This window comes from Nannospalax galili, unplaced genomic scaffold (assembly GCF_000622305.1).
Source record: "Nannospalax galili isolate Female #2095 unplaced genomic scaffold, S.galili_v1.0 scaffold290, whole genome shotgun sequence".
Taxonomy (NCBI): Eukaryota; Metazoa; Chordata; class Mammalia; order Rodentia; family Spalacidae; genus Nannospalax; species Nannospalax galili.
The window spans coordinates 2692873-2717278 of NW_008331486.1; the positions used below are offsets into that span (position 1 = coordinate 2692873).

The following is a 24406-nucleotide window of genomic DNA, read 5'->3' on the forward strand; positions in this document are numbered from 1 at the left end:
ATATAATGTTAACAAGAATGAGAAATGAAAAAATGATACTGTTTAAGGATAAACACATAAAATTATAAATAAATCAAGACTACTTCTGAAGGTAAAAAGGATGGGATGGAACAATGGAGGTCCACAGGAACCTCAAAGTTGGACACTCTTCCTTAACCGAGGAAGACATATATGGGGTTCATCCTCTATCTTACTCATATTTCATGAATTCCTGAATTCTATACATTTTATAGCTGTGTCTGTATAACAAAAGGACCAACAATAGACACATATTCCAAACGCATGGCCTTCCTGCTATGTGGCACTCTCTGAGTAATGACTACAGTATCAGCACCTCAAATGATCAAGCCTGAAACCCAGCAATCTCCAAGGCCTCCTTTTTCTTGCTTTCCACACATTACTACATTTGCAGTCTTGCCAATCAATGTGTCATAAGTTTGTCCAACCCCCATCACCTTTGCCTCTGCTCCTGCCAAAGCCACCATCGTGGGCTGGTGAGACAGCTTAGCAGGTAAAGGTGCTTGCTGCCAAGTCTGACCACCTGAGTTTGGTCCCTGGGACCCCTGTAATGGAAGGAGAAAACTGGCTCCACAAAGTTTTCCTTTGACCTCCATATATGTGTTGTGATGTGTATACACAAATATACAAACACATAAACAAATAAATGTAATTGAAAAAAAAAATTAAAGCCACCATCACCTCATAATTGGACAACTGCAAAAGCTTTCTACCCAGGACGGCCTTTCAGCATGTCCCTCAACAGCTAGACTAACCCATCCTTCCCCGCCTGTGTACCACCCCTCCATATCCTTCCACACCTGAGTTCCTGAATTTGTCAGTCCTTTTACTTGTCTTTTTGTTCATTCTATTGCTGACTGAAATTCTCTCCTATTATCCCCTAACCACCAATGTCAGCAGGGCACTGTTACTACCTGATGCCCTATATAGTATCCCTCAGCAGCCTGCAGTATCCTTCAGCATAATAGTTAATTATATATTGATGTGACCACTGACAAAAGTCTGACTATTCATCATGACTGCAGGCACTAAAACAGGCAAGGGCAGTATTTGTTCTGCACAGTGCACAGCCAAGCACCTAGAAAGACTCAGTAGCTTCAGAAAGAATGATGGAATTTACTAGATTACAGCCCTGATCTCCCTAGTCTTTTTTTCCAATTAGAAAAAAGATGGAAGCCAGTGTGGTAGCCCACACCTTTAATCATAGCACTCAAGAAGCAGAAGCAGAGGCAGGCAGATCTCCATAGTCTAGTCTCCATAGTGAGTTCCAGATCAGCTGGGGGCCACAGGGAAATCCTGTCTCAAAAGGACAAAAAAAAAAAAAAAGAAAAAAGAAAAGATGGATGGTTCTCACTGATAAAAAGGGCCTAAGGGTCCTGAGAGTCCCAAATTTATGGTCCTATGTTCTTCCTCTATTGCCTCAGATGGACTTTGTGACTCTACTCTCTGGCTGCACTATCCATCCTTATCATCTTTGTCATCCTTAGATGGAAATGTCCTCCCCCACAGCACATTGTTTGTCCTTGAAAAATCTAGTTAAATTATTTAGGACTTCAGTTGGACATGGTGGCACACACCTTTAATCCCAGCTCTTAGGAGGCAGAGGCAGGCAGACCTCTGTACTTCATGGCCAGCCTGGCGCTACAGAGAGACCCTGTCTCAACCCCCGACCCCAAACAAAAAACCCAACAACCACTAAAAAGCTTCAGGAGAAATCAGTAGCTAAGACAGCTTCCTGCTCTTCCAGAGCACCCACTCTTACAACTCCAGCTCCAAGGTATACAACACCCCCTTCTGGCCTCTGTAAACACCTGTACTCATGTGCATATACCCACATATAGACACACATATACACATAACTAAAAATAAATCTTTAAAAAAAGAAAGTGTATAAGCCGGGCATGGTGGCGCACACCTTTAATCCCAGCACTCAGGAGGCAGAGGCAGGTGGATCTTTGTGAGTTCGAGGCCAGCCTGGTCTACACAGTGAGTTCCAGGACACCTGGGGCTACAAGGAGACCCTGTCTCAAAGACACACACACACAAAAAGAAAGCGTACATAGGTCTTTAGAGCTCAGCAGGCTAATGCACTTGCCACCAAGCCTGAATCTTAGTTTGATCTCCAGGACCCACATGGGAGAAAGAGAGATGGTGCGTTGTCTTCTGATCTTCACAAGTGCGCACACACACGCACAGGCATACATACATACACTTCATATTTAGTATTATTGTTTGTCTTTATAGTCTAAGAATTTAGCACAGGCCTAGACTTGGAGGGTAATAAATGTGTGTCAATCAAATGAAAGACAATAACAGAAAACAAAGTATGACATAGATATAGCTGTGGCTACCTCAACCCTGATGTATTTTCTTCCACTCAAGATCTACTTGGCATTTTAAGATATGATACTTAACTGTTCTTTAGTACTTGAGACTGAACCCAGAGTCTCATGCTAAGCAAGTACCCTACAACTGAGCTATACTCCCAAGCCCACAGGACACATCTGAGTAGACCAACTGATATGCTTTAGATGGGTACTGAGGCACAATCTTGTAATCTCAGTGACTTTGGAGACTGAGGTAGGAGGATTCTGGTTCTAGGCCAACCTGAGCAATTTAGACTTCCATCTCAAACGAAAAACAGCCATAACTAGTATGTTTTGAAAATTCTTGTTAGGACTTTTTTTTTTTTTTTTTTTTTTAAGAGATGGAGATCTCTAGGGCTGGAAGATGAAAGTACTTGCAGAGGGCCCAGGTTCAGTTCACAGCACCCACATAGTAGCTAACAACCATCTGTACCTCCAGTTCCAGGAGATCCAATGCCCCTCTTCTGGCCCCTGCAGGCACTTCATGCACTTGGTACACCTACATACACACAAGTAAAACAGTCATACACATACAATAAAAATATTTTGTTTTAATTTAAGAAAAGGGGAAAGTGAGCTGGAGAGGGGACTCAGCAGTTTAGAGCACTGGTTGATCTTTCAGACAACCCAGCTTTGATTCCCAGCACCCAAATGGCAGCTAACATCTATCTGTAACTACAGTTCCAGGGGATTCAACACCCTCTTCTGACCTCCCAGGGTATCAAATGACATGGGTGCACTTACATACATGCAGGCAATACACTCATACACATAAATAAAATAATGAAACTTTTTTTTTTTTTTGGTCTTTTTGAGACAGGGTCTCCCTGTAGCCCCAGCTGTCCTGGAACTCACTATGTAGACCAGGCTGGCCTTGAACTCACAGAGATCTACCTGCCTCTGCCTCCCGAGTGCTGGGATTAAAGGTGCCACCACGCCCAGCAATAAAACATTTTTTTTTAAAAAAGAGAGATGGGGGGTTGGCATGGTACACTTGAGAGGCAGAGGTAGTTAGATCTCTGTGAGTTCAAGGCCAGCTGGGTCTACATCATGAGCTCTAGGCCAGCTGGGGCTACAGGGAGACACTGTCTCAAAAAGAGGAAAACAAACAAAACCAAATCAAAACAAAAAAAGATGGAGTCTCACAATGTTTCTAAAACCAGATTTGAATGCCTAGGCTCTATGGTCCTTCTACCCTAGCTTCTAGAATCCCTAGACTATAGGCTCGTACCACCTTGCTTGGCTAAACTGGCTTTTTCTACTAAGCAATCTGTGTAGCTCTCATGTGAAGGTAACCTGGCCAGAAACAGGAGGTAGGACAATGTGGACAGCATGAAAAGCATTTATTTCTGCAAGATGAAATCAGCTTTAAATTCCTATCAAGAATTCTTAGAAAGCAGCCCTACTGTTTGTCCGGTGCTTACCTTTTGCAAGTCAATGGAAAGCAGCTGAATGAAGGCTTGGAGCTCTTGTTCCTTTTGTTCCAGGGCTACAATCTTATTTTCTGCACCTGCTTTTGAAGCTGTCACATGATCTCTTCGTTGAAAGAAAGCAGACAATGAGCAAATTTGGATATTTCATCTATGATACACTCTCCAAAGGAAGAATCACATGATTCCTTATATTTCAGGCTATGAACATTGTTATAGCCACAGAAGTTTATCACTGCAGAAAGATTCTTGGCTTTCTGAAGCAGAAGTCAGAAGAGAAAAAGTCCACCCAGGTTTAAGCAAGAAATCCTGATCTGTCTTTGCCTACTCAGTAACGTTAAAACTCAAACCAGACTGAATTGCTCAGCAGGACTGGAATGGACCTGTGTCTAGGCAGGTGAAGGAGAGAGGGGGCTGGTGGTGGAATGGGGTAGAGGGCTTGAGGCCTAGGCAGGTAGGGACCAGTCCAGAAGCCTTTGCCAGCACTGAGATCAAAAAGAGTTGTGATGAGCAATGAGGACAGGTGGGTGGGCTACAGCAAAGCTACACCACCACCTCTTCCCAAGGGCCCCACAGACCAAGCAAGAACCTCTGCTCTTCCAGCGCTGAGTGGTGTCTCTGCAATTCTTCTAGCCTCTGGCTTAACTCTGATGACATCTGACTGGAAGTCCTCAACTCATCCTGAGTGCGATTAAGTTCTCTGGTTCGTGCCTCTAACTCTTGCTCCAATTTCCCCAGACATTCTTCTTTTTTTAAAAGCTGATATAAAGAAATAATGTTTCACTAGGACATTGCTAAGAAATTTACTTTAATAAAATGAACAGTTAAGGCTGGCAAGATGGCTCAGCAGGTAAAAGCTTGCAACAAAAGCCTGATGACCTGACTTCTATCCCTGGATACCATGGTGGAGAGAACAGATTCCTGAAAGTTGTCCTCTGAACCACACATGCACACACACACACATACACACACACACACACACTCACTCACTCAAAGAAAAAAAGAAAGAAGAAAAAGGGCAGGAAAATGTAGTATTTTTGGGGGGTGAGAAGTGGGCTTACATGTTTACTACTTAAAATAGAAAGTAAAAGATATATTTCAAATAGAACTTTCCATTTTAATCAGTTTAAAAGCATTGAAATGTGATTTTGTTTGCCAGCAATTAGAGTGTTAACTTCAAAATCAAGAGTTACCAGGACTTCCTACTCCAGGCTTTATTACTTAGCTTCTAAAACAAAAATACATACCATGTGCTTTACTTTACTTAGTTCTTGCTGCTGGAACCCCTCTAATTCATCGATTTCATCTCTCCTTTGGAAAAGACTCAAACTCTGGTTCTTCACTTCTTGCAACTGAGCTGTCAGAAACCTTTTCTCCTATTTGAAAGAAGACAAGAGCAATTAAGGCAACTGACAATTAGAAATCTCTATCATATAAGCAGAATTTTAGTATTTAAATTATGTGTGCACACACACATACAACAACATATGTACAGAGGTCAGAAGACAACTTGAGGGAATCAGTTCTCTCCTTCCATCATGTGGGTTCAGGGGATCAAACTCAGGTTGCCAGGCTTGGTCGCCAAGTACCTTTATCCAGAGCAATCACACCAGCCCTCAGAAAATATTTTGAGACAGGGCCTCACTAAGTAGCAACCTACTGCTGGAAGAATGGTCCTAGAATAATCACCTCTTCTATGTCTAGCCAAGAGGTTCTCTTATCTCCTCAGTGTTAAGTCTTGAGAAATGCTCTGGTCCCTCCTGTTTTGTTAGGCAGTATTCCAATGTGACTACCAGGATCAGTCAGGGTCCAGAAGGAAAGAGATAGCAGATTCAATGTAGGGATCTTGAGGATGGGTTAATAAAAGGATTTATTAAAGGTATGATTTGGGTAAGAATACCAAAAGAAGTACTCTGATCTGATAGGAACTGTTAAGCTGGGGTGGGGGACTAGAAGGAGGAAAATGTTACAAGAATCTCAAAGAGAAAAAACCATGTCAATATGTCCATCTGAACCAAAGGTCCCACTGAAGCTTTAAGTATTGGTCAGAGGCTATAAGAATCACAAGGGACTCCACATGGTGTCCTAAGTGACTGACTCCTATCAAAGGCAAAGGGCACCAAGCCCAGGTGATGCAGCAGCCACTAACCTTCAGGTAAATAAGGAAAAGGCTGGGGGGTAGGTAGCAGGAAGAACAAACAAAAGATACCTAGACTGCCAACCTTGGAAGAGGAAGAGGGGCTGCTGAAGTCCATCTAATCATCTAGTGTCCTGCTTCTAAGAGCAGTTCTGCACAGTGGTGGTTTTGGAGATTGAAATTAGAAACTCATACAATGCTAGGAAAATGTGCATCACTAATGTATATCCCCTGGTCTTTTTTTTTTTAAGGTTTATTTTTAACTATGGGTATATGTGTATCTGTGGGTGGATAGGTGCACATGAGCACAGGTGTCCCTGGAGGCCAGAGGTGTCAGATCCACCTGGACTTGGAGTTACAGATGGTGTGAACTGCCTAATATGGGTGCTGAGAACTCAACTTGGGTAACTCTGCAAGAGCAGTATGCATGCTTAACCATTGAGCAATCTCTCCAGTTCCCTTTAAACTTTTATTTTACAAAGTATGTGAAATTTGTTATTTTATTTTTATTTTTTGTGCATATGTGTGAATGTGGGCATGTATGTGCTATGGTGCATGTGTGGACAATTTTTGGAAGTTGGTTCTCTCTTTCCACTACATGAGTTCTAAGGATTAAACTTAAAAAATAAAAAATAATAAAAAAAAAAATCAAGCTTGGCAGCAAATGACTTTGCCCACTGAGTTATCTAGCCTGACGCCTCTTTTGAGGGAGTCCCCTGAGTATCCAGCCACTCTTCCCAGCCATCTAGTCCAGCCTTGGAAGACAAAAGAAAAATGAGGAAGAACCCAAGAGGGATGCTTTTGGAAGTCCTTGTCAAGAAACTCTAATGGATTCTCATATGAACATTTGAAAATTGCTCTGTTCTGACTTTTTTCTAGTTCCATCTAGAACTTGTAATGCTAATTACTCTTGCCTTTACTTCTCCTTCACATCTCCTATTCATGATTCAAGGACCAAAGACTTTCTTCTCCCCTTAGAGACAAGAGTTATGCAATTTGGGAGACTTTTAGATATGCCCACTGAAGGGGTATTCCAATTGCCTCACTATGCATCCCTGTTCACCATGGAAGAAGCCAGAAGTCTGCGTCCCTATTCCCTTTTGGCAATTTGGGTAACCCCTTCAGAGGATGGTGTGATAAGAATAGGAGGTAGGAATTGGCTAGGCAGTTAGGGTAAAAAGACCCCAAAGAAATGTAGCCAGTTTCTTGGCTAAAAGTCAAAATGTCCTTGAGCCTCTTAGCAACATACTCTGTTCCAAAGGCCAAGAATGTCAAAAGTATTTGGGAGCTTGTATCTAATCCTTAAAAGATTTTAGGGTTACCTCTTCAGAGGGGAGAATGTTGGAGGGGAGGGAGTGGGCATGGATTTGATCAAAACACCTTATTGCATGTATGAAATTCTTAATAAAGTTTTTGTAAAAATTTAAAATAAAAAAATTTTTTGAGGGAGGTAGAAATATAGCTCAGTGGTTAAGAGCACTTTCTACTCTTCCAGAGAATTGAAGTTTAGTTTCTAGTACCTACATCATGTGGTTCACAACCACCTGAAACTCTAGCTTCAAGGGAGTCAATGATTCTGGCCTTCGTGGGCTTCCACACACATCACACACGCATACACACGCACGCACTCACATTTTTTTAAAGCTTAAAAAAAGACTGAAAGGAAAAAAAAATAAAGACAGTACCTTACTAAGTTGCCCAGGCTGGTCTTGAACTCTCTGTAGCTAAGGCAGGCCTTGACCTTGCAATCCTCCTGCTATAGCCTATCAAGCAGCTGGGATTACAGGCCTTTGACAACTAGACATTTCTTTTGAGATAGGGTGTCTGTTTAGCTCCAACTGTCCTGGATTTGCTATGAAGACCAGGCTGGCACCGAACTCATGGAGATCTCTGCCTGCCTCTACTTCCAGAATGCTGGGACTAAAGGCATGTGCCACCAAGCCCAGCACTGAAGAAGACATAAGACATTTCTTTCTTTTTTTTTTTGGTCTTTTTGAGACAGGGTCTCCCTGTAGCCCCAGCTGGCCTGGAACTCACCATGTAGACTAGGCTGGCCTTGAACTCACAGAGATCTGCCTGCCTCCGCCTCCCGAATGCTGGGATTAAAGGCATGCGCCACCACACCTGGCTGAAGAAGATATTTCTTAAGCCCCCGAGATGAGGCCAGAATAAATAAGGCAAAAATAAAATGACTAACCTTTTCAAGCTGATCCATCTTTTCTGACCATTCCTAAAACAAAACAAAATAACACAAGTACAGTTTCCAGGGAAAAACATCTTTAATACTAAGACTTTTAAAAAACAACTTTCCCCCAAGAACTATCAATCAACCAAAAAAGTGAACAATAAGCAATAACATAAAAGAAATAATATAAAATTGGCTTAGTATGGGGCTGGAGAGAGAGCACAGTAGTTAAAAACACTGTTGTTGCAGAAGACCTGGGTTTGTATCCCAGCACCCACGTGGCAGCTAACAACTGTCTGTAACTCCAGTTCCAGGGGATCTGACAGTCTCTTCTGACCTCCACAGGCATTGCACAACATGGGTGCACTTACCTACATGCAGGCAATACATGCATACACATAAAATTTAAAAAAAAAAGGCTTAGTATTAAGAAAGCCAAGAGGCCTAAAAGGAAAAGAAAGTGAGCTTCACATAGACTCCTAGAACTCAGGTATAAGCCTGCAGGTTTCTGCCCAGCAGGCACTAAAACATACGGAATTGCAGCCTCCATGAATAGCACTACTTTTTGAGAGTGGGTAGCTAGTATCAACTGTGTCAGGTCACAGCAACTGACACTTAGAAATTATCTTACTGAAAGTAATGGAGGGCACTGTCAATTGTACCTCAGTAATTTTCTCCCTCACCTTGAGTTCTCCAACATGCTTTACACCCCCTGGTGTATGTCAAAGAAAAGGGAATATTATACCCCTTATTCACAAACTATAGAATACAAGGAAAATGATCATTGATATAAAAGACTATTATCTTGTTATCAGAATATATCAGTGAGTAGTTGTAAATAGTATTTTTTTGTTTTTTGTTTTTTTTTAAAAGACAGGGTCTCCCTGTAACCCCAGCTGGCTTGGAACTCACTGTGTAGACCATAGGCTGGCCTTGATCTCAGAGATTTGCCTGCCTCTGCCTCCTGAGTGCTGGGATAAAAGATAAGAACCACCATGTTTGGACAATAAGCTTTTCCTAAATCAGGATTATCTTTATAAAACATTGATGCTTAACCGGGCGTGGTGGTGCACGCCTTTAATCCCAGCACTCAGGAGGCAGAGGCAGGATCTCTGTGAGTTCAAGGCCAGCCTGGTCTACAAAGGGAGTTCCAGGACAGCTGGGGCTACAGGGAGACCCTGTCTCAAAAAAAAAAAAAAAAAAAAAAAATTGATGCTTAAATTTAAAATGATGCTGACTCTATCAGACAAAATATACTTTATAGCTATTGCAATAGGCAGTAATATTACTGTATTTAAAAAATTTGTTTCGGCCAGGCATGGTGGTGCACGCCTTTGATCCCAGCACTCGGGAGGCAGAGGAAGGCAGATCTCTGGGAGATCAAGGCTGGCCTGATCTATATAGTGAGTTCTAAGCCAGTTGGGGCTACAGAGTGACCCTGTCTCAAAAAGACCATAGAAAAAAATTGTTTTGTTTTAGTATTAAATTTTTTCTTTCTTTGGAGACTGGCCCTCATGTAGCCCAGGTTTGCCTTGACTTCATTATGTAGATGAGGCTGGCCTTGAACACCCTCCTGCCTCAAACTCCTACTCCTAAGTGCAGGGATTACAGGCCTACACCACCACCCATGACTTATTTTCATTTTTGTTGCCACTCACTTCGAATCTTTCAGTTGATGGTGCTGTGGACATCAAGGAGGTCCCTTGTGTGTATAGTTAGCTAAGATCAAAGACACCTGGGAGAAGGGGCTGGAAGGACAATGTGAACTGCTGACAGGTGTGATGGCATCCCACACTGTAAAAGGCAGCCTTTGGGGGTGTATGCTTGGGGATAGGTTTTTAGAGAGCAAGAGACCTTTTCCCTTATTTGAGGCTCACTAGATTACAATTATTCAAAGATGCACAGAGGTAGAGAATGAGAGTCTCACATTTTTAACACGTCATGATTAAAATAGTCAAGTATGAATCATAAGAGAAGGTCAAATGAAGCTGCTCTTCTCAAAGGGAGGGACTCTAATTAGGCTGACTAGACTTCAGTGGATGAACTTGCGCTGAGGGATGTCTGGGGATACGTACTTGACATGACAGGCCTTAACACAAATGACAGAATGTATGAATTTCAGTGGGGGGGGGTATGAGAGGGCGAATGGGGAAGGGGGTAAAAAGATGATTAAGATGTTCTGTATGGAGACCCTGTCTCAAAAAAGACCAAAAATAAATAAATAAACAAAAATAAGATGTTCTGTATGAAATACACATTTAACAGAAAATTAAAAATTCAAAATAAAAAAGGTCAAATGAAACCCTTCTGGGCTGTAAATATTTTCTAACAGGTCTATGTCATGATTTTAAAAATATATTTTACTTACTATATTTTAATTTTATAATTTTATGGGTATGAGTATATTGCCTGCATGTATGTATGTAAGTATATCCACATTGTGCAGTGGCCAAGGAGGTCAGAAAAGGGTGTCAGATCCCCTGGAGCTGGAGTTACTGACAGTTGTTGGGTGCCATTTCGGTGCTGGGAACTGAACCTGGGTCCTCTGCAAGAGTAGTCAGTGCTCTTAACTCTCCAACTCCCGCCCCCACACAATGATTTTTGAAGTCATGTCACCAAGTGAAATCTTTCTTCCAGTGTTGGGCAGTGCCACATGTAGAATACCTGGTCCTTCCTGGCTAATGCCAAAGCCAGTCCTTCTGCCATTTTGGCTCTGTTGGCTTGGAATGTCTCATTCTGCTCTTGAAATTTCCGCATGGAAGCTGTTAACAAAGAGGCTCTATTTGAGATTTACAATACTTCAGAAACAGCATGACAAACAGCCCATATGATCACTTTACAAATGCCACCAAATGAAAAAGGCCAAGGTCATATAAATGGATTATGAGACTGGGAAAACTCTACTTCCCAGAACTGTGTTGCCTTGGTAAAATATAGCAGTTTTGTTTGCTGTTTGGGTCCTTATTTTTGTTTTCTGTAACAGTGAAGATGCCAAACAGTAGATTTTAGAATGGTACAATGACGAACACTTAGATAGGTGGCCAGAAAACACCAATGCTGCTGTAAAGTAACAGCCACTACCTTTTTTTTTTTATCAGAACTGAAAACAAAAACAAATCAAAAGCAATGACAAATAAATTAAATAACATTTTCTTAGTTTTTCTTTCTTCTTCCAGTAGCATCTTTCTTGGCTAATAGTACCAAAAAGAGAGCATAAGCTTTAGGACAGGTTAAGATAATGAGAGAATGTATGTTCACTCTACTGGGTGATGACAGAGCTTTTCTCCAGTTAGTCAACACAGCAGTACTGAAGCTATGGTAGTAGGTTAGACTGAAGGACCAGGTACTGTACTGTATTAAAATCTAAGGGTAATCAATAAGTGGGTCGACTGGATAGAGAGGAGTACAAAATGATCCCCTCCTAAGAGGCATGCCCACAAAGCAACATGAATACACTTATTCTTAATAATTATCAGACAAATGTGACATCAACCTGATAAAGAATAGTATAAAATAGGAGTTTAGACAGGCAAATTTAACAATATACTATTTGAAAAACAAGAGCCTGAGAAGATTAAAGAAAGCAGGAAAACAATACGTACAATCCTGGTGTTTTTCTAATGCAATTTCAAGCTTCTCTTTTATCTTCTGCAAGTTTCGGACCTGCTCAGCATAGTCTTGGGTGAGGAGGGTGACGCACATACCAGGAATGGACAAACATGAGGAAAGGAAGTTAATTAAACAAAAAAATGAGTGAAAATGATGATGATTTTCTTAACCTGAAAACCAGTCCTGTTAAGGAAAGCTAGGCAGACAGCCTCCCATTAGCAATGAACACAGCAAACAGGCACAGTACAAACTTTCCATGGTATAAACAGTGAATACACATAGGTAGATCTGTTCAGCCTTGACAAAACAAGTTAGGCTGGGCCTGGTCATCAGAAATGCCCTGATATGAAAAAAAATCTACTCTCGTCTTTATTCTAAGTCTCAGTGCTCCTTCCCCTGTTGATCTTAGCAGCAGAGCAGATCAAGGGACCTCACTTAAAGCTCACTTGCAGTCCATACAGCTAAGCAACAGTGGTTAGGGAAACAGTAAACACCTTAGCATAGAACTGCCTTTATGGTATAGGTGCTTAATACTCTGAACAAGTATGCTCCCTTTCTATACAGGAACTGACTGACCTATGCCATACCAAAGATGAAAGTTAGAATTAATTACCTGGGGATCCAAGGAAAATAGTTTGGTACAGTCCAGAGATAGGAGTTCAAATCCCAACTTGGTCAGTCCTTACCTGGGGCTCTTCTAAGTAAATTACCAAACCCGAGTATTAGTTTTTTCATATACTGATAATGTTAATTATTTCTATTTTGCCAGGCATGATGATGACGCACACCTTTAATGCCAAGACTTGGGAGGCAGAGGCAGGCAGATGTGAGTTCAAGGCCAGCCTGGACTACATAGTGAGTTCCAGGTCAGCTGGGGTTACAGGGAGACCCTGTCTCAAAAAAAAAAAAAAAAAAAAAAAAAAAAAAGTAAATCTATTTCAAAGGTAGCATTAAAGTATTTTGTATGCTTTAAGAACTTGGCATACAGTGATGAATAAAACACAGATGCTATTGCTGTTATTCATACAAAGCCAAGGACATTTCCCAAAACATTAATAGGGCTCATGATTATTGATGTTCTCTCTGTCCCCTCTCCATCCTAAGCCAAACTCAACCATTCTCCTTTCTGTATGAAGTAAAGTACATTACATTAAAGCTATTGTCCCATGAAGCAGCAGTTACTTCACTTTTATCACTGGTATTGTTTGTGGGTAACAAGACAGTAAAACTGAGTTCATTAAAGGTAGATATAAAAAGATCATAGTAAGTGAGTTTAAAGCAGTTTGAGTAGGAGCAAAAGCCAAATCTGCATTATCTTAGCTCTACCACTTACTACCTATATGACCTTAACCTTGCTAACCATAAGAAGCCTATATTGAGGACAAATTGATTAACTGATACTTGTGCACTGTGAGCTTTTGGTAGCTATACACATCTATTTCATGTATAATCTAGTGAATTTTGGTTTACCCTTTTCACTTCAATAAAATGGGCATAAGGTCAAGGGACAAAAACAGACACACAAACCATGAACCACCTAACAGGATGAAGCTATCAAAATACATTCACTGGCAGAAACCAATACAAGTACTCACAATTCTATCATAAACATTCCTTGCTCAGGCAAAGGACAAAATGGGAGCTGAGTAAATTGTAAACTGAACAGGGATGGGATGAGTTCTGTTTCCTGAAGAAGCAGGTGCTATTCTGGCCCCAAAGCCCCAAAATAATACACAGGTGATACGAGCTGAACAAAGTACAACCCAGCACCAAAGTCTCTCTGCAGCTGATATATTCCTATAGACACTTGCCCCTACATCTCTCTACCCGCAAGTAAGCTACGCTAATGGTGGGACATGGTTAGATCTATATATACTATTCTCATTGTTTAAAAGATTTAAAAAATTCCATTTATTATTTATTTTGCATGCATGCGTATGGTGCTCAGGTGCGTGCAAGTCAGAAGAAAACTTGTGGAATTCAGTTATCTCCTACTGAATGGGTCTCAGAGATCAAATTCAGGTTTTCAGGCTTGGCAGCAGGTACTTCTACCCTCTGAGCCATCTCCCTGGCCTTTCTCTCTTTTTTTAACTGTAGTTTAGACTGGCCTTAAACTTAGAATCTTCCTAGTGGTGCACACCTTTAGTCTCAACATTCAGGAGGCAGAGGCAGGTAGATCCCTGTGAGGTCAAGGTCAGTCTAGTCTACATATTGAGTTCCAGGTCAGCTGGGGCTACAGGAAGGCCGTCTTAATGCCCCCATCCCCCACCCCCCAAAAATCAAAGGAATAAATTGCAGATTGTTCCTTTCTAACCAAGATCAAAATGTAATGTCAAGACTACTATAAAGTCATCCCATAAAGCTGTTTCACAGAGGGGGAAAGTCAGGCAAGACAAGGTTCCTGTGTTTGCTAAGCGGCCTCTTAGACATACCAGAAAGTCTGGCCTCTAACTTCCGGATTTGTTCATTTCTTCTCAAAAGTTGGGATGAGAGATCTTCTCTGGAGCTGCTTCCATCAGAAGCCTGTTAAAGTAGATGAAAGGAGAGGTCAGATTCATGTGTGTTTCTAGCACTGTGAGGCCACGGTACTAACTAGAAAGCAACACAGATTTAGTTACCTTTTTTTTTTTGGTCTTTTTGAGACAGGGTCTCCTTGTAGCCCCAGTTGTTCCAACTCACTATGTAGACCAGGCTGGTCTTGATTTAGTTACATTTTAATTGGTTGGGTTCACTAAAAAGCTTTCTTTCTTTCTTCCTTTTTTTTGGTCTTTTTTGAGACAGGGTCTCCCCAGTAGCCCCAGCAGGCCTAGAACTCAGTACGTAAACCAGGCTGGCCTCAAACTCACAGAGATTATTTTAAAACTTAGGGGAACTACTATTACTTTGGGTACCTCTTGTTGCTGCTAAGATATAATTGACTATTTTTTGTTTTTTGTTTTTAAGACAAGGTCTGGTCTTGAAGTTGGGGTCAATCTTACTGGCTTAGACTTCTGAATGTTAGGATTACAAGCATGAGCCACTATGTACAACTGATATACTAACTTCTTTTTCTCCATTTTAAAATATATATTTATTTGTTTAGTTAGTTAGCTAGTTAGTCTGCTTATTTGGGGGCATGCCTGTTGGAAGTCAGAAGACAATTTGTAGGTGTTGGTTCTCTCATACCATGTGGGTCCTGGGGAGTGAATTCAAGTTGTCAGAGTTGGTAGCAAGTGCCTTTACCTGCTGAGTCATCTAACCAGTCTGGATTTACTGACTTAAAAATCTTATTTGCCAGGCATGGTAGCACACACATTTAATCCCAGCCCTTGGGAGGCAGAGGCTGGCAAATCTCTATAAGATTGAGACTAGCCCAGTCTGCATAACCAGGTCCAGGAACACTGGTGCTATATACAGGGGGATCCTGTCTCAAAAGACAAAAATCAAACAAGAAATCTTTATTTATCCATTTTCTTTTTGACTGAGGCAAAGAGATGGAGAAAAGTGTGTGTGTGTGTGGGGGGTGAGACAGGTAGATAACAGGGGCTCATTGGCTACCCATTCTAGCTAATAGGGTGAGTTCCAGGTTTAGTGAGAGAGCCTGTCTTAAAAAAAAAAAAAAGTAAGAGAGACTGGGGAAATAGCTCAGCAGGTAAGAATGTTTGCTCTATAAGCATAAGGTCCCAAGTTCAAATCTCCAGCCCCCAAGTAAAAAGTAAGGCATGGCTGAATGTACTGTAAGCCCAGTGTTGGGGGAGTAGGTACAGACACAAGGATCCCAAGAGCTTCCTGGCCAGCCAGCCTACCCCAAATGGCAAGCGTCTCCTTCAGTGACAGGCTGTCTTAGAGGAATAAGGTAAAAAGCAATAATGGAGACATCCAATGTCCTCCCCTCCTCTGCATCTTAGACACCCATGTGCCCGTCACACTTCCTATACCAAGAAAAAGGTGGAAAGCAAAAGGGGAAAATTCTGGTCTCTACAGGTGCATGCACAGATGGGTGTACTCACATACACGTACACGAGTACACTACACACAGAAATAAAATGTACAATATTAAAAGAAAATTTTTTAACTTTTTTTTTTTTTGCCTCAGTCTACTCAGTACTGAGATTGAAGGTGTGTGCCAAGATAACCACAACTGAGTTTTTACTTTTAATCCAAGCACTTAAGTGGCAGAGGCAGAGGTAAAGGCAAATGGATCTCTATAAATTCAAGGCTAGGTTGGTCTATAGAGTTCCAGGTTAACAAAGGCTACATAGAAAGACCCCGTCTGTCTCAAAAACAAACAAAAAACCCAACCCCAACCCAACCCCCACCCCTCCCCAGAAAAGTCGGGAGAGTTGTTTGCTTAATGAACTTTTCCTTACAATTGAAGATTTGTTTTTCTCACTTAAAAAAAAATTATTATTTTGGCAGGGCGTGGTGGCGCATGCCTTTAATCCCAGAACTTGGGAGGCAGAGGCAGGCAGATCTCTGTGAGTTCAAGGCCAGCCTGGTCTACATAGTGAGTTCCAGGCCAGCTGGGACTACAGGGAGACCCTGTCTCAAAAAGACCAAAATGTGTGTGTGTGTGTGTGTGTGTGTGTGTTTGTGTGTGTGTGTGTATTTTATATGTGTGTGTGTGTGTGTATTGCCTGCATGTATGTAAGTGCACTCATGTCTTGCAGTGCCTGCAGAGGTCAGAAGACAGTGTCAGATTCCTTGAACTGGAGTTATAGACAGTTGTTACGTATTGTCTATATTGAGTTCCAGAACAATATAGGGTCTCCTGGGACTACCAGGAGACCTTGTTTCAAACAGAAAGAATGGTATTTCCCTTCTTAGGCAAAATTCCATTACCACATCTAACAAAATTTAAAATAACATGAATACCAGGTCTTTAATGTTGTTTCCTCATTGTATCCCTCAGATGTTTTTATAGACAGCTAACAATTCACCACTTACTTAAAATATCTATTTACTTGTTCACTATTTGCCCATTCAATATTTGCTAAGAGTCAGTACCTTTCTTTTCTCTTCTAGAATTGAGTATTAAGAAAACTAGGACTTCTAAAAAAAGATTTAATTTAAAAAATTTTTATTTTATGTGTATATTTTGCCTGCATGTAGGTAAGTGCACTATGTGCATGGTGCTCATAGAGGCCAGAAGAGGGGATTGGATCCCCAGGATTTACTGATAGTTGTCAGCTGGGAACTAAAACCAGGGCCTCTAGTAGCATAGGAAGTGCTCTTAACCACTAAGCCATTTATCTAGCCCCAGGCTTTTCTTTTCTATACTAAGGTTTGAACCTAGGCCAGTGCTCTGCCACTGAGCTATAGCCCTAGCCCTCTAAATATATCAAAGACAGGTAAAAGGAGTCTGTGGAGTCATAGGATACAGGTTCAATTCCCAGTTTCACCACTTCTTAGCCACAAGAACTTGAGTTGATTATTCAATTACTTTGCATATTGTTTTTCTCATTAGAAAACTGTAACAGTGAATATGGTTGACTTCACAGAACCGTATGAGGGGTAAATAAAACAGTATTTGTCAAATGCACAAAAGAAAAACTGGCACAAATTAGTTCTAATACATGTCATTTACTACTGGTTGTCTTTGTTCAGGCTGCTGTAACGAAATACCACAGAAACAGACTTCTCACAGTTCTGAAGTCTGAGATGTGTAAGATCAAGGTCCCTGGAAAGATTAGAGTTCAGGAAGGACCCACTTTTTGTTTCACAGATGGGCACCTTTTAGCTGTGACCTTATATTATAAAGGGGGAAAGGCAGAGCTCTGGAGCCTTTTATAAGGGCACTAATCCAAATACCCATGGCTCCTGACTCATGATCTAATCCTCTCCCAAAGGTTCTACCTCTTAATGCCACAACATTGTTGAACTGTGGAGGACATAACCATTCAGACTATAGCTTTAGTAGTAAAGGGGTGTTTTGATTATTACTGTGAGATGTCCTAGGTTTCAGTTGTGCTAAACATTAAGAATAGTGGTGAAACTGCAGAAGCAGCAGCAGCAACAGAAGCTATTTATGAAATGCTTCTTAAGAGCCAGGTACTCTGGGATCTTTGTTTCTGTGGTACTGAGGATGGAATCCAGGGTTTCATGCATGCTAGCAAGCACTGTACCACTGAGCTACACCACCAGCCCAAGAGTCAAAGCTTTGTGCATCATGAAAAACAGTTAATGCTTAAGACTTGAAACTATAGCCTTCTGAGAGGTCTTCTTGTAAGCCTGGCACTTGACTGGCATTTGAGAACTTACATTTGGAGAAGGCTCTCATCATCCCATCATTCCTATTGTTTCTAAACTATTTGTGCATTAAGCATGATTTATATTGAACACCTCTGCTTCTGGAGTCTGGAATTTTGGTACATGGTACGTACAAGTGGCCTGTATCACTAGCCTCAAGTAAAAACCCTGAATGCTGAGCTGGGCGTGGTGGCACATGCCTGTAGTCCCAGCACTTGGGAGGCAGAGGCAGGCAGATTTCTGTGAGTTCAAGGCCATCCTGGTCTACATAGTGAGTTCCAGGACAGCTAGGGCTACAGGGAGACCCTGTCTCAAAAAAAAAACAACAACCCTGAATGCTAAGTCTCTAAAGAGCTTTCACAGCAGACACTGTACATGTGGTGTTACAACTCGGTGGTGGAGGAATAGTGTCCTCTGTAACACCAAAGGAACTGGAGTTTATGCCTGGTTTTTCCAAGCTTTACCCCATATGCTCCTTCCCTTTGCTGATTGTGCTTTGCATCCTTTCACTGTAATTAATGATGACAGTCAGTGAAACTCTATACTGAGTACTCCTAGCACACCATTGAGCCTGGGGATGATTTGGGAGGCCCCTGACACATGTACTTTAAGAAAGACATTTTCTGGGGCTGGAGAGATAGTTCAGTGGTTAAGAGCACTGGTTACTCTTGCAGAGGACCAGGATTTGATTCCCAGCATCCACATGGCAGCTAACAACTATCTGTAACTCCAGTTCTAGGGGAATCCGACACCCTCCTCTGACCTCCACAGGCATCGCATGAACTGGGTGCACTCGCATACATCCAGGCAATACACTCATATACATAAACTAAGAATAATAAATATAGTTATTGCTATTTCACAGATATGGAAACTAAAGAAGAGTGAAAGAAACTATCATCATACAATAATTATGCAGCAAGAAAAGAAATCATATAATTTGAACTTTGATCTTTGTGAGTTTTTAAGTTTCATTTTAAGCCGGGCGTGGTGGTGCACACCTTTAATCCCAGCATTCGGGAGGCAGAGGCAGGAGGATCTCTGTGGTTTGAGGCCAGATTGGTCTCCAAAGCAAATCCAGGCCAGCTGGGGCTACAGTGAGACCCCGTCTCAAAAAGACCAAAAAAACAACAACAACAACAACAACAAAAAAAAACCAAAAAGAGCTTCATTTTATTGCCTCTCACATAACTACCAGCTTAATGGAAGAGACCAACCATCAAGTCGTCTCTAGTGACGCAGCACAACAGGTACTACTGCAGAAGTTAGCAGAAGATGGCACCAAACTCAGGAGTAAAGGGCAAGGGCCAAAGGAGCTCCCAGAAGTGGCATGTGCGGAGTCTCTGTAGGATGTCCAAGAGCTATTCAAAGGGACACGTGAAAGAGGGAAAAAGAGGAAATTCAGACAGACTAAATAGCATAAGAAACATTTGTAGGAAGGAAGCAATGAAGCCTACTTCAGGAAGTTCACTCAATCCAGCAGTATAAATTGAGTGAGGTGAGGCTGGGGAGGTCAGATGCAACAAGACCATCAGTTTATTATCACACCACAACAATGTGTTCTTGAAGAGAAAGCCACTGAGAGACCTGAACAAGTCTATTTTTAGAAAGATCATTTGGGGAAAAGGTATTGGAGGCAGGGATCCCAGACAAGCTACTATGATTAATCCAGGAAAAAAGGGCAGCCTGGGATAAAAAGGAAGCACTAGCAGATGGAGTAGAAAGGTTAAGTCTGAGAGACATTTGGGAAATGGAATCTAAAGCCTGGGTTGACTGATGAAGCCCCAAGAAATCAAAGGAAAGGGAGCCCTAAAAGCTTTCATGGCTTCTGGTCAAGGACTTGGAAAGAGAAGACTCAGTTACTGAACTCAATGTGTTCATTTTGAATCTGAGACAACATAAGGAAGGTCATCTGTTTAGAAAAATGTATTCAGTCAGCTATACGGGACCAGAGATAGGGGTAACAACCAGACTGCATAATTAAGTTCAAATAGGTTACTCAAAAAGTCTCAAAGCAGCAGGGCATGTTGGTATACACCTTTAAACCTAGCACTCAGGAGAGAGAGGCAGGCACATCTCTGTGATTTAGAGGCTAGTCTGGTCTACATAATGAGTTTCAGGTCAGCTCTGGTTACAGGGGGACCCTGTCTCAAAAAAACCAAAAAAAAAAAAAAAAAAAGCAGGCGGGAGAGAGGGGTAAGGGCTTAGTTCCCAGCACCCATATCAGGAGGCTCACACTTGCTTGTAACTCCAACTTCAGGAGACCCTAAATGCTCTGTCTTACACACACACACACACACACGTATGGACATGTAATTTTTTTTTTTTTTTTTTCTTTTTTAAGTAGGGCCCCCCTGTAACCCGAGCTGACCTTAAAACCATTATTTAGACCGGACTCTCCTGGAACTCACTACATAGACCAGGCTGGCCTTGAACTCACAGAGATCCCGGCCTCTGCCTCCCAAATGCTGGGACTACAGGCATGCGCCACCACGCCCGGCTAAGGACACATAATATTTTTAAATAAATAAAAAAATTTTTTGTTTTGGTCTTTTTGAGACAGGGTCTCCCTATAGCCTGAGCTGTGCTGGAACTCACTATGTAACCAGGCTGGCCTTGAACTCACAGAGATCCGCCTGCCTCTGCCTCCCAAGTGCTGGGACTACAGGCATGTGCCACCATGCCTGGCTAAACAGGTTTTCAGTCCTATTAGTAATTTTTTTTTCGGTCTTTTTGAGACAGGGTCTCCTTGTAGCTCCAGCTGCCCAGAACTCACTCTGTAGACCAGGTTGGCCTCGAACTCACAGAGATCCGCCTGACTCTCCCTCCCAAGTGCTGGGACTACAGGCGTGCACCACCACGCCCGGCTAAGGACATGTAATATTTTTAAATAAATAAATAAATAAATTTATTTTGGTCTTTTTGAGACAGGGTCTCCCTGTAGCCCCAGCTGACCTGGAACTCACTATATAGACCAGGCTGGCCTTGAACTCACAGAGATCCGCCTGCCTCTGCCTCCTGAGTGCTGGGACTAAATAAATATTTTAAAAAGCAAGAGAATTAAAAACACAAAATTCAGGACAGTGCCTACATGGCAGGGTAGCAGGAACTGGGCAAGCAGCATGTAAATGGCTTTCATAGTACTCGTAACAACATTTTACTTCTTGTATGGTGCTAGATTTGCTTCATAATTTCTACTTTATGTATACACTGTGTTTTATGTTTTCTTTCTTTGTAGTGCTGGAGATTAAACCTGTTTTATATTTTAAAATATATGGTACATACATTCACATATAAGTATATCAAGTGCTATAAGCTCTTAATATGTCATTTAATTTATAAGACGCCTGTTATAGGCTAAAGATACAGTTTCATCCTTAAGCATAATCCTTTCCTAATAGAGGAGCATTATTAGCTTTGAAAAAAATTTTTTAATGTCTCTTTGAGACAAGGTCTCCTTGTATCCCCAGCTGGGCCTGGAACTCACTATGTAGACCAGGCTGGCCTTAAACACAGAGAGATCCACCTGCTTCTGCCTCCCAAGTGTTGAGACTGCAGGCGTGCGCCACCATGCCTGTCTCTCCTTTAAAAATCTTAACCAAACACACAAAAAAGTACTTAACAAACAATATGGCATACTGAAGCCACCAGTGTAAACTTCTCAATAAAACTGCATATGCTGGCTAACACCAGACCTTCTCAATTCACAGGCCTAGTTGAGAAAAGGTGAGCAGGGTATGGTGGCACACATCTTTAGTCCCAGCATTTGGGAGGCAGAGACAGGCAGATCTCTCTGAGTTCAAGTCCAGCCTAGTTTACATACTGAGTTCCAGGCCAGGGGATATAGGGAAACCCTGTCTCAAAAAGACCAAAAAAAGAGAAAAGAAAAGAAAAGAAAAGAAAAGAAAAGAAAAGAAAAGAGAGAGAGAGAGAGAAAGAAAGAGAAAGAAAGAAAGAAAGAAAGAAAGAAAGAAAGAAAGAAAGAAAGAAAGAAAAACAGTGACTTAAAAACAGTTGTTGAGTGACTGGAGAGATGGCTCAGAGGTTAAGAACACTAGTTGTTCTTGCAGAAGACCTGGGTTCGAATCCCAGCACCCACATGGCAGCTAACAACCGTCCGTAACTCCAGTACCAGGGGATCCGAAGCCTCTTCTGACCTCTGAGGGCACGGTGCACCACAGGTGCACGCACTTACCTACATGCAGGCAATACACGCATACACATAAGATAAAAATAATAAAAAATTTTAAAGAGGTTTAAAAAGAAGTTATTGGAAAGATTTAGAAAGTACATCCAGACTTCAACAAATACTCAAAGCAAGAGAAGATACTTACAAAGTCATCTCCTGAGTCAGCTCCCATAGAAGCCACTGACTCCTTGCTCACAGACCGTGGGATCCTAGTGGCGCCTCCTGGCCTCTGAGCAACAGCAGTCTCTTCGGCAATTTTCTTCTTTAGTTTTGCAAACATTTTTGCTGTGTGGCTGTCTTGCATGGACGACCAATTCCTAAATTCCTCAGTAACTGGGATTCAGAGAGAAGTGTCTAAAAATTTCACACCAAGCTGGCTGCATCCCACTTATATGTGGGCCAGGGAATTATGGCAACACAGTATCTATAAATCAGATGAAAGAAATAGCTCCAAGTTAAATACTGGAAAGATTTTACATTTCAGTTGTCAGGTTAAGCTTCAGATTTCAATAGTAAGTTTCAAAACTTAAATATGTATGTAATAGAACACAATTACCAAACATTGCAAAAGCATTCAGGAGCTTCACATACATATATAGGTAACGAACATCCAGTCTTGAAGAGGTGAAGTAACATGCTAAGGACTGTGTGGCTAAGTGGCAGGGGCTAGTAACACAGATCCATTGACTAAAAAATTTCACCTTTTTAATTGCTGTTTTGATAGACCATTTTGGCAATGGCATATGACACGTAGTAAAAGTCTCCTAGGTCATAACGACAGACAAAAGTCTGGTGCTTTTTTCTAAGCCAAAGACACAAAATATGAGCCAGGCATGATGGTGCATGCCTGTAATTCCAACACTTGGGAGGCAGAGTGTGAGTTTGAGGCCAGCATGGTCAACATAGCAAATTTCAGGCTAGCCAGGGTAACATAGTTAAGACCCTGTCTCAAAAAACAAAAGAGCAGCCAGGGGTGATGGCACAAGCCTTTGATACCAGAACTTGGGAGGCAGAGGCAGGTGGATCTCTGTGAGATCAAAGTCAGCTTGGTCTACATAAGGCCAGCTGGGGCTACAGGGAGAGTCTGCCTCCAAAAGGAAGAAAAAAAAAAAAAAAAAAAAGAGGGAGGGAGGGAGGGAGGAAGGGAGGGAGGGAAAGAAAGAAAAAGATCAACAACAAAATAAGACACAAAATTTGCAACTAGGCTGGGTATGGTGGTGCACACCTTTAATCCCAACACACCTGAGGCAGAGCCAGGCAGATCTCTGAGTCCAAGGCTCATCTAATCTACATAAGTGAGTTCCACGCCAGCTAGAGCTACAGAGACACCCAGTCTCAAAAGACCAAAACAAAACAAAAAAACCCCAAACAACATATGTAACTCAACACTTGGTATTTCCTGGGGGAGGGGGGAACGGAACCTAGAAAATATAAAAAACAGGCAAGCCAGACAACTATATTTATAGGTATCATATACCCTTTTCACATCTCTGTGAAAATGCCATTTGATTTTTTATTTTGTACAAATCACAATTTCTTTTCTTCTGATGCAATGCTTTCACATGAGATTTAAAATTTCTTTCTTCTCAACAGTACATAAATCAGTAACACTGTTCCGACCTTTACTTGTGGAGTAAACACACTGCTCTAAGATCAAAAGATGACTCCTTCCACTTCAGTTCATCCATTAAGTCTGTAAAATCCTTCAAAATCTTTACCTCCAGTATTTGTCGACCGTTTAACTCACCTGTCTAATCTACTAGATTTAAGACAGTATGGAGGTCAAACCATTCTGGCCTGTATGAAAAAAAAAGATAAAATGGGTTGGATATTTCAAGTCCAAAACCAAAATGTTCAGCGGGGGTGGGGCAACAGAAGAGGCGGCAGAGAGAATTCAGTGGGTGGACTACAACTTCTCTTTAGTCCAGCTCTGAACGGGATGCCCCACAGGTCTCGATGACTAGCTTGAGTTTCACTTACAAGCAGAAGGAATCGCTCACTGCAGGAGATGCTTACATCCATTTCTCCCAGGGAGTCCTGAGCAAAAAAGCTCGAATCAGATTAAAGTTTCCCAGGGATAGCCTTTACTTCTCAGTGTTTACCTGGCCAGAGACTAGGTTGTCTGGTCCCGGAGCCCCGACTAAGTCCCGGGCAAAGTTGAGTGAGACAGAGGCTTAAGGTGCAGAGGTGCCACTCCCCCCACCCCCCCACCCCCCGCCGCGGATTCTACTCCAGCAGGCTCCC

The 24406-nt window shown here is 41.8% G+C and overlaps 1 protein-coding gene across 6 annotated transcripts in view; it reads right to left on the reverse strand.

The window, feature by feature from the left end:
• Positions 1-24406, reverse strand: part of Golga1 (golgin A1) — a 67374-nt gene that overhangs the window by 42627 nt on the left and 341 nt on the right. For 5 of the 6 annotated variants that reach the window (XR_003848073.1, XM_029559590.1, XM_029559585.1 and 2 more), the window contains exons 2-11: positions 24143-24199; positions 23910-23959; positions 22308-22586; positions 14178-14268; positions 11739-11813; positions 10801-10898; positions 8149-8181; positions 5062-5190; positions 4404-4573; positions 3809-3920 (exon numbers count right to left, since the gene is read on the reverse strand). Coding sequence is in view for 5 of the 6 variants with exons in the window: in XM_029559590.1 (XP_029415450.1) it covers positions 3809-3920; positions 4404-4573; positions 5062-5190; positions 8149-8181; positions 10801-10898; positions 11739-11813; positions 14178-14268; positions 22308-22466 (867 nt within the window). In the remaining variant the exon portion in view is untranslated. The remainder of the gene's footprint in view (positions 1-3808; positions 3921-4403; positions 4574-5061; positions 5191-8148; positions 8182-10800; positions 10899-11738; positions 11814-14177; positions 14269-22307; positions 22587-23909; positions 23960-24142; positions 24200-24406) is intronic. The other variant, XM_029559575.1, reaches the window with a different exon arrangement.